We start from the raw sequence: 10,444 nt of genomic DNA, 5'->3' as shown, positions 1-10,444 counted from the left end.
TTAGACCAACATAATTTCTATTCTGCATCCAGATCAGACCGAATAAACTGAATAAACAAACTGACAACACAGTTTCATACTGTTTTACTTTGTTTATATTTGGCGGACCCTGCCACCTTTCAAGCTTCAGACAGTGTTCTGGGGACTTTCTTTTCTTCTAAGAATGACTTGTTTATTCAGATATGGAAAAATAGATGAGTCTGAGTCTGTTTAATTACCTCATTAATATTGTAAATATTAAAATTCTGAGTTTAAATTGCTTCTCCAAAACTACACAGTGCCCCTTTAGAGCAAACGTTATTGTTGTAGGTGATCCAGGTGGATCTATTTAAGCCATTTCATATAGTAAGTAGTTTAGGCCAACCAGTATAGCCTACATGTACTATCTTACTTTATGATAAACACAATCCTCATCTGCTGGGAACTGGTCGTTTGTGGCAAACAAATGTAATCAACAAGTGGAGAAGTATTCAGCAGCATAATCTGAACGTAGTACCTTGAATGAGTAAAGTAGTTGAGTTTATGTAGTTGCTGTTCTCCACATCTGGTAGCGCGCAGTGCTCCGCGTGGTGGCTGCTACATGTGCTTGATGCGTGATGGCAACTGGCCCAGACCACGTGGTCCACATAAACAGCTGCATGGGAGTCAAAAAGACGCTTTGTGCTGAGTGGCTACTGTCCATTGAACGAATACAGTTAAGTTAAAAATAGCATTTATTTTTTTCTAAATATTCCAAGTGAAATGACCGCCGTGTGTAAATAACGCCACAACGTTTCTTGTAAAATCCGTCCACTCTCGGAGGGAAAACATTATTTCACAGCAGCTTTGATAAAGAAAACGTCATCACGTTATCGTTTATTCACGTCACGCATTTATTAATGAGGAGCATTAACAAGAAACCGTGTGTGTCTACGGTGCGATACGTCTCGCGGCTCCTTCCCACGTAGGCGAGGCGCGGGCACAATGCAAATACATCCCCCACTCGCGATTGGTGGAAACAGTCGTGTGGGCGGGTCGACGCGAACGCGCAGAGCAGGAGAGTAACGAGCGCGTCTTCCACTTCTCTGTCTTTCCTGCCCAATGTCCCACCGAGTAGGCTGAGCCACGTGTGTGCAATAGCTGTTTCGTTACTTGTCTCCCAAAACGTCCAGTTCTTCGTGTTTCGCGGAAACACACAACAGCACCATGGTGAAGTTAGCAAAGGTAAGGCCAATTTTCCGTGCGTTTGACCGTGTCGAGTGTGTGCGCGTAGTGGCAGAAAGCTGTGTTTGTGCGTGAGGCCTTTTTGCGTTGAAGTTGCTGCGTTTGTGAGAAACGGGGGAACTGACAGTGGGTTAAAATGTCTGCTCATGTGCCGCAGCTAATGATTTTTTTCTCTCTCTTCATTAATTTCAACCCTTTCTGTAAGAGTCCCCTCGGTGTAAAAACGCATGGTGGCATTGCACTCGTACATAATGTTTCTTCTCCGTTATGATCGGCCATGTTTGTTCCTGGCCGCTTCTGGCCTGCTAACATTAAGATGGCATTCATGCGCGTTCTCGATTTTAAGCGTGGCGTTACAGCTATACGGGGGAAAAGATTAATTTAATGGCATGCAACAGACGTTTGTCAAATAATACGTTGCCAACATTTAATAAATAATTAGTGGAAAATCTGAAATGTATACACTGCGCCAGCTAACGTGTAAGCTAGCTCTTAGCATTAGCGCAGTTAACAATCCAAATGCAGAGCTGAGGCTCATTTCCGTCTCGCAGTTAGTGCAATGTTAATTAGCCGTATGAATGGCCGTGTAATTTTTCACTGTGGCGTGACCAGTTTGATCCAGAAATTAGTGCTCTCAGGACGCAACCGACTTTCTTGATAGCTGCTCAACGTGCGTTTAAGAGCTATTGTGCTAACGGGAAAATTAGCCGACATGCTAACAGCCCGACCTCCTGAGCTCCACGTGGGTTGTGCGCCTGCTCTGAGTGACACACGAGGTGAAGAACCGGAGCCGAGAAACTAGATTACCGCCCCCAGGCATTCAGTTATCAAGATTTGCCTCATCTTTAACTTTCGTAAATAATTGGCGCAATGATTCAGTCATCCATTTTGGTAGAAGTACGTTTTTTTTGTCAAACTTTGAAATACCTTGTGGTGTAAACCCCCGATATGAGCAAACATGTTGAAGCAGATTGTGTGGAGGACTATGCTCCAGGATTTTCTTCTATAGCTATATCTGTATCTCTCACCATCTCTCTATTTTTGATTAAATTTGCATTCTGTCCCTCTTCTCACAGGCAGCAACCAAGCAAGCAACCCAGAAGAAAAAAGCCCCTCCACCCCCTAAAGATGTGGAGGAGGAATCTAGTGAAGAGGAGAGCAGTGATGAGGAAGAGGTACAGTATTTACTGAAGGATTTTGGGGTATTTTCTGAGCATTTCAGGTTGTTCCAAAGAGATTTTAAGTGATTTGATTTTTGTGTTTTTTCTATTGCAGGCTCCTCCACCTAAAGCGGTGAAGAAAGCTGCACCAGCCAAAGCTGCCCCAGTTAAAAATGGCGCTGCTGCCAAAAAAGCAGAAAGTGAGGATGACGACGATGATTCTGGTAAGTGATAACATTTGTTACAACTAAGTTTATTGGAAGAGTTCACCGAAACATCTGGCCGCAAGGTCTGTATAGTGGTGGTTCTGCAGCTTTTGCATTCAAAAGCTGAGAATTGCATTTATGAACTGACTCTTAATGGAGATTTTATAGACACTGAAATAATTGAAACGTGCAATTTTATTTGGGTGTGAGGAAATCAGAGTTAGCTGTCCAAATGTATTTGAAATGATGCACTGATCCTGACTTTATCAAATGGACTAGGTATTGGTCAGACATGAAATTTTCTGACAAGTTTTCTTTCACCCGTTGGTTGCATTTTAATTCAAGATCATAAATTCTTTAGGAAAATATAAAATCCACATAAATATGAAGCATGTATTACAATGTAATGTACACAATTTTGGTCAAACCCAGAGTTTGATCTAATACTCCTCCTCAGCTTGTTGTATATCTTTAAACAGTTATACTATAAAGGTGCATGTCCACCCTTTCATATTCAAGCAAAATAAGGAGTGTATGCAAAGTCTGGTCAGATAGCACCATGTTGACACATTCACTCTATATAGTATTGTGTGCTAAGGTTTTGTGCTTTATCATTCAACCTACAGAGGAGGAGTCTGAAGAGGAGGCCCCCCCACCCAAAAAGACCCCTGCAAAAGCAGCACCGGCTAAACCCAAGGCAGCCCCTGCAAAGGCCGAAGAGTCAGATGATGATGACGACGACGATGATGATGGTAAGGCCTAGAGCATTGTATTTCTGGTCACAGAAAAAAAAATCGTGTACTAATGTTGTTTTGTCAGCTTTAAAATTTTTGTCTGATCATAGAATTTGTAATATGATAACAATTGGTTATAAAATTCGATGAAATAATTCTTTGCAATATTTGTATTTTACAAAGATTGCCACACCCCCTCCATTTCTTGGCATGCATGTGTTTGTTTAGTACTCGTGTGTGTAATGTACGGAGGAAAAGTGAATGCAGTGCTATGTCTTCGGTACCGGTGTGTGTTATCGTCTGCCGGTTCTATCCTCAATCGCTGCTACACTCTTGCATTTTAATACTTTTCTGGAGGATCATTACTGTGCAGATTCAACCAAATGTCCTTATGGTAGAAAACCACGACTCTTGTGCATGTATTATCTAGATGAGTCTGAAGAAGAGGCCCCACCACCCAAGAAAGCAGCCAAGCCTGCTGCTAAACCAGCTGCCAAGCCCACAGCAAAGGCTGCACCTGCAAAGGAGTCCTCTGATGATGAAGATGAGGATTCAGAGGAAGAGGCCCCACCTCCCAAAAAGGCTGCTCCAGCTAAACCGGCTGCAAAGGCCAAGGCTGCCAAAGAGGAGTCTGAGGACGAAGATGATGACGATGAAGATGGTTAGACTAAGCCTTAAATTACATTTGTACCTTAATGGTTGGAGAGTCAGTGTGGGGTTGCTGGCTTGTGATCTACAGCTGTAGAAGAGTACATGATGATCAACAAGGGACTTAATACTGATTTTGTATGATGTCACCTTTATTATGAATCTGATGATGACTAACGGCAGATGGTCAGTGGTTTAAATTTGGTCACAATGTCTCTGATGTAACGTTTTGTGGGTCTTCAGATTCCGAAGAGGAGATGGACACTACTCCTGCTCCAGCAAAGGCAAAGAAAGCCGGCATGGTGAAGGCCAAGGAAGAGTCCGAGGAGGATGATGACGAAGATGATGACGACGATGATGAAGATGATGACGAAGATGGTGAGTGCTGGCGATGGAAATGTGATGTGGTTAACCTGCCATGGCTGGCCAGAATCAATCTAATTTTTTCATAGTCGCTTTGCTCTCCTCAATTTGCTATTTCAATTGAGTAAAAAAAAAAAGACCTTGTAGAAAGCTGAAGGCTACAAGAACGTGGCTGAGGTGGAAAAGTTGAAACGGTAATTACATGCTCATGCCATGGGTGCAAGGCTTTCAGGGGATTGAATGAATTAAAAAAAAACTCGCTTTTAGACTGCTGCCAGAACACTTGACAAATTACAGCGTCATGGGCAAATAATGGTGTCATCATTGGTAAAAATCAAGTGATAATATATTTAAGCTTTAATATAGTTTAACAGAATACTAGTTTCTGACTTTCTTTCTCCATCTCTGCTGAATCAATTTTGGGGAATTTAAGCTTATGCAATTCTTCTGCCTACAGACGCCCCAGTGACTCCTGCAAAGAGGAAGGCAGAGAGCAAGAAGGACACCCCTCCTGCCAAGAAAGCAAAGTCAGACGGCGATGGTGAGAATAAATGCACTGACCCATCAATCAGATAACCACATATTTTATTATGATGATCAACAAGGGACTTAATACTGATGTGTGATGTCACCTTTTTATTATTCTGAATCTGTATGGCCAAATTAATACAGTTGATTCATTTTTACTGGATACATGAAGTTTAATAGAAAATGTATGCTCCCATTTTCCAGGGTTCTGTCTGTTTGTTGGAAACTTGAACTCCAATAAAGACTTTGAAGAAATCAAAACTTCACTGAGGAAATTCTTCTCCAAGAATGACCTTGAGGTCGCAGATGTCCGACTAGGTGGATCCAAGTAAGAAATCCATTTAAACTTACGTTATGTGGAAATCATTTTAGCGTGGATGTCGTGTGTTTGGAAATTGGGCCGCTTTGCTCAAGTTGTTGCAGCTTTTTTCTTCTTAAAGCAGGAATGTCTAATGGTTCTTGCATGACTTACCTCAACAGGAGATTTGGCTATGTGGACTTTGCATCTGAGGAGGACATGCAGAAGGCAATGGAGCTCAACGGCAAGAAGTTCATGGGTCAGGAGTTGAAGCTGGACATGCCGAGAAGCAAAGATGCTTCACAGGATGGCAAGAAAGGTGAAGGATGCTTCTGAGTGTGTTCATGTAGGCAGTCAACTTAACAAGTTAAAACATTTCTCAAGATTTGTAAAATGTGCACACTTTTTTTCAATTTTTGCATCCTACATGTGAAATTACCCCCCACCCTCCATTTCTTGGCATACATGTGGTTGTTTAGTACTCGTGTGTGTAATGTACGGAGGAAAAGTGAATGCAGCGCTATGTCTTCGGTACCGGTGTGTATTTTATGGTCTGCCGGTTCTATCCTCAATCGCTGTCACATTTGTCCCTCAAATGGATTTCGGTGGAGTCTGAAGAGGTTTTACTTCCTTGATTTTTCTCATGTGCCTGTATATCATGGATTTTTATTTAAAAAAAAATGTATCAGGGAAATTTCCAGGCAGTCAACTCTGGCAATAATTTAGTCCAATTACCCCCCACTAACATGGTAATTTCTCCCGCAGAGAGGGATGCACGGACACTGTTTGTCAAAAACCTCCCCTTCTCTGCAACGGTTGATGACCTTAAGGAAGTCTTTGAAGATGCAGTTGAAGTCAGGTTACCTCCGGGCCAGAACGGTTCAAACAGAGGGTAAGAACTCTCCAGTCATTCAGGAGCTGACCAGAGTTTTAATCAGTAATATACTCATCTTGTACCAGACAAGTAAACTTTTCTCCCCTGACAGCATTGCCTACATCGAGTTCAAAACTGAGGCTGAAGCAGAGAAGATGCTGGAGGAGGCCCAGGGAGCTGACGTACAGGGAAGGTCCATTATGGTCGACTATGTCGGAGATAAGAGCCAGAAAGGGGGCAGGGTTGCAGGTAAACACTTTGGACATTATGTGAAACTAGCATTGGCATTTATCTGCATAAGACTTCAGTAGTTAAGTGGTAGTTTGTTTGAAATGGTTGGGAAGCTGGGCATGACAGTGTGGGTGGATTTTTAAGGGGTTTGCTATGAAGCAGTTTCTGCAAAAACATGGCTTCAGTGCGAATGCCAATTGCTTGTCATATAAGTCACTACTTGCACTGTATCATAGTGGTGACACTGCATCTTAATCATTACTTGACTCAAATGTTTGTTCATTGAATCTAATGCATTGCCTCTGATAAAGACTAATGACTTTTAAATAGTCATTGTCTTTATAATGATTTAAAGCCCTCTGGCTAGGTATTTTAATAAAAAGGGGAAGTTTAATTTGCATGTGGCCAGTTAAGATGCAATAAGATATATTTATAGTCATGTACTGATTTAGTCCAAGAGATCATAGAAAATGTTTCAGCTTGGTAGATGTCTTACCACTCCTTTCTTTCTTTCATCTCTCCCTGTAGCTACAGGAGCAGCATGTAAAACCCTCGTAGTTAATAATTTGGCATTTAGTGCTACAGAGGAGGTCCTCCAATCCACATTTGAGAAGGCAGTCTCCATTAGGATTCCACAGAGAGATGGCAGGCCTAAAGGGTAAGTCATCTGTGTGGTATACAATAATTGTATAGGATTTTCTGCGTTAGATCTTGAACTGCTCCACCTTCTCATGAGCTCCTCTCAATCTTACCCATGATTCTGCATGGATTCGCACGAGAAGCAGAGCCAATGCAGAGTTTGAACAGGCTCACCCTCCTCTCATTTGGGCGCTGCCTACGTCAGCTGTGCAACAGGCAGAAATGTTTTTATTGAGGAATAATTTGACACAATAGTCAGTGAGACAGATTGCACCAACATGTTTAATGATTAATCATTTTCTAATGTTATGTTTCTTTCTTAAGTTTTGCTTTTGTAGAGTTTGAGAGCACAGAAGATGCTAAGGATGCTCTGGAAAACCTCAACAACACAGACATTGAAGGCCGGTCAATCAGACTGGAGTACAGCCAGAACAGTGGCAGAGATGGTGGCAAAGGAAACTCAGGTATGTTTTGAGACTTAACCAGTGTGAAAATATTCAAACACATACCACAGTTCAAAGATTCAGGGGAAAAGGGGCCAGATGTGATGAAAACTTGATCTCCTGAACTCTTTTGATGAATCACTGATAGTCAAGTCCTGATCTGGTCTGTGCAAAAGGCTTTAGATCGAATTGTTTAATTAATTTAATTTAATTAATTTAATCCAAATGATTATCATCATGGTAGATAAAATCTACACAAATTGTTTTAATAATGACTTCTGTCTCTGCCACCAGGTCCAACAAAAACCCTCTTTGTCAAGGGTCTCTCTGAGGACACGACAGATCAGACCCTCAGGGATGCGTTCGATGGTGCCACAGCAGCCAGGATAGTCACAGACAGAGACACAGGATCATCAAAGGGGTAAGTTTGTGGGGCTGTTGACATTCCCTCTGGCTGCCAACTCTGACAGTGTACAGATTCGCATGAGAAGTAAAGCTTACTTGGAGTTCAACAGGCAGCTGACTCAGGTCATCTGTGAAACGACATCAACACTGTAGAATTGGTGATTAGATCTTTATGTACTGTTAAATGCAAGCATACGTCCTTGGGTTAAGTATTAAGTCAGTTTTCTTAATTGATCTAATCATTTAAACCAAGCATCTTTCTATACAATACAAATATTTATTTAGTAGGAATTCCTAGTATAGGTGACGTCAATCAATTTTGAGTTTCCACCTGAAGTATAACGAAGCCTTTTCTTCACCTCCCTGCAGCTTTGGATTTGTGGACTTTGACAACGAGGACGACTGCAAGGCAGCTAAGGAGGCCATGGATGATGGGGAGATTGATGGCAGCAAGGTGACCCTGGACTACGCCAAGCCCAAGGGCGAAGGTGGCTTCCGTGGGGGTCGCGGCGGTGGTGGATTTGGTGGTGGATTTGGCGGTCGCGGTGGTGGCGGCAGAGGAGGCCGTGGCGGCTTCGGCGGCTTTGGCGGTCGTGGAGGTGGCGGCAGAGGAGGAGGAGGAAGGGGAGGCCCTCGTGGAGGTGGACGCGGGCGTGGTGGCTTCGGAGGTAAAGAAAATTAAAGTTGTTGTTGAAAGGGCAATGAGAACCTGATGTCTGGTTAGCACAACATAGTCTCTGCTTTCATTGTTTTTAGAAAACGGCCATCAGTGTTTTGGCAAATGTTAAGGCACTGATGTCAACCAACTTCTGGATGTGTAATAGTACTGGTGCCCTTCGGGGTGAAAGTGGAATATTTTAAACTAAGTTTCCTTTTTTTTCTCATTTCAGGTGGAAGAGGTGGCGGTGGATTTGGAGCCAAACCCCAGGGGAAGAAAATCAAGTTTGATGACTAAATCCTAGTCTATTTTACTTTTTGAATGGACTCTGGTTTCATCACTTTTCAGAGCTTTTGGACATTCCAGAAAGCGTCATTGATTATATATTTAACTGTTAATGGGCATTTTAGCCCTTTATTTAGACCCCTGAAACCTCCCCCACCCTACTGTGCCAGACTGGTACTTCTGACCTTCTCAGCTCAAGTGCTACGTGTTAGTACTGAATGTCCCTAATGCAAAACCTGCACCTCTTGCCCTCATTAGCTTACTTGCTTTTCCGAACGAGTGAAATGGAATGGGTCTGGCAAACAGGTTTGCTGTGAAAAATACGCTCGTCTTTGTCAGATACATTGTGTAAATTTAAACAGTTTGTATGATTTAATTTTACCTTTTGTAAAAAAAAAAAAAGAAAATACACCTGTATCCATATGTTTTTGTTTTTATTTTGTTTGTTGTTTAGTTTGCTTTAGTTGCCAACTGTTTTACTGTAATGTGCAAAGCATATTTTGATAGAAGATTTGAGTCAGTGCTCTAGAGTTGGTTGTTAATATGGCAAAGATGTTCAGTCATGTTTGCTTGGTGGGGGCACAGTCGGTGTCTGATTCAGAGGATGAACTGCCCTCTTATGTATGTAACATAAACTATTTGTAGTGCATTGACTAATTTTTTCCCATCTGAAAATCTCAAGATTTTCACATGATCAATTAAAATCTTCTAGGTGGTGATTTTTAAATGTCTCTCCATTGTATCCTTGTCTACCTTAAGCATTGAATAAGTATCAGCAGGGTCCCTCAGGCCTGGGTTATTCTTGAATATGGATAAGTGTCAGTAGTTGCCAAGTTTGGTACATTTACTGATTTGCTAATGCAGCTAACCACATCTAATGCAATACAACATCCCTAAAATAAATTCTACATTTGAAGCTCGTCCATTTGTCAACTCTGGTAGTAATGGATTTATGGTGCTGTTGTATTGCATTATATTAATGGGTGCTAAAAATTGTGTTGCCCAGCGGATTGAATCGGAATGAATTGAAGATGGTCACGTTTGTAAGCTTACACCAATAGTTGTGCATACGGGCAACAGTGATGACTTAAGTGTAACCTGTGTCACTGTTAATAAGTCAGCAGAAAATGGCTGATAGACAATGAACTTCCTTTTCCACCAGGTGGCAGTGTAACACCTCAGACAATGGCCAGAACTCTCAAACGATTGGTGTTCTGCCGTTTCATGGCAAGACTACAGATTTAATGACGTATATTGTTGGTGAACTTTGCCTATTCAAATCCCACAACTGGCAGAGAACCTATGGGTAATGGCTTGGCATGAACTGCATCTACACATGCCCTTTATTCATACAAAGATATTCTGTTTACTGTCATACAAGAGTAAAGAGACCAGAACATATTTACACTTAAACTGGAATCAGAATTATGACTTTTTTTCTGGAAAAAAAAAAATACTCAAACCAATAAATTGGTTAACAAATATAGTTGGCAATTAATTTGAAATTCGGCAACTAATTGATGAATTGTTGCTTTACATTTGAGCAGTTTATTCACTTACTGTAAATTCTGATGGTAAGTTTCTTTTAGTTGCAAGCTGCAAAAGAAAAGAGGACATTAAGATTTGAACCTCTTACTAAGAGGTGAGGCTTGAAAGGCAAGTCTGAAAATGAGGGTTCACATCTCAGAAGATACAGACAGCTAAAACAAAGCTAAACAAACTAATTATGTACATTTAAGTAGGAGAAAAACATATCCTATGTAAACTGG

General features: G+C 41.5%; 1 protein-coding gene and 2 non-coding genes across 3 annotated transcripts; all 3 read left to right on the top strand.

The window, feature by feature from the left end:
- The first annotated feature begins 1,027 nt into the window (after nucleotides 1-1,027).
- Nucleotides 1,028-9,402, top strand: ncl (nucleolin). Its single transcript, XM_073477202.1, has 16 exons — nucleotides 1,028-1,203; nucleotides 2,280-2,378; nucleotides 2,479-2,587; nucleotides 3,196-3,321; nucleotides 3,734-3,964; nucleotides 4,195-4,329; nucleotides 4,772-4,855; nucleotides 5,047-5,170; nucleotides 5,323-5,459; nucleotides 5,906-6,032; nucleotides 6,127-6,263; nucleotides 6,774-6,903; nucleotides 7,209-7,348; nucleotides 7,622-7,748; nucleotides 8,102-8,400; nucleotides 8,623-9,402. Exons 1-16 carry the CDS (start codon nucleotides 1,186-1,188, stop codon nucleotides 8,685-8,687), a joined length of 2,088 nt encoding a protein of 695 aa, XP_073333303.1. The 5' UTR covers nucleotides 1,028-1,185; the 3' UTR covers nucleotides 8,688-9,402.
- LOC141005478 (small nucleolar RNA SNORA57) lies at nucleotides 3,499-3,636 on the top strand. Its single transcript, XR_012179869.1, has one exon. It is a non-coding gene; the product is annotated as a small nucleolar RNA SNORA57 (small nucleolar RNA).
- Nucleotides 5,587-5,726, top strand: LOC141005477 (small nucleolar RNA SNORA57). The gene has a single exon (XR_012179868.1). It is a non-coding gene; the product is annotated as a small nucleolar RNA SNORA57 (small nucleolar RNA).
- Nucleotides 9,403-10,444: the final 1,042 nt, after the last annotated feature.

This window comes from Pagrus major, chromosome 11 (genome assembly GCF_040436345.1).
Source record: "Pagrus major chromosome 11, Pma_NU_1.0".
NCBI lineage: Eukaryota > Metazoa > Chordata > Actinopteri > Spariformes > Sparidae > Pagrus > Pagrus major.
Note: the sequence above shows the minus strand (reverse complement) of the source record. Positions and strands in the feature narration are given on the sequence as shown.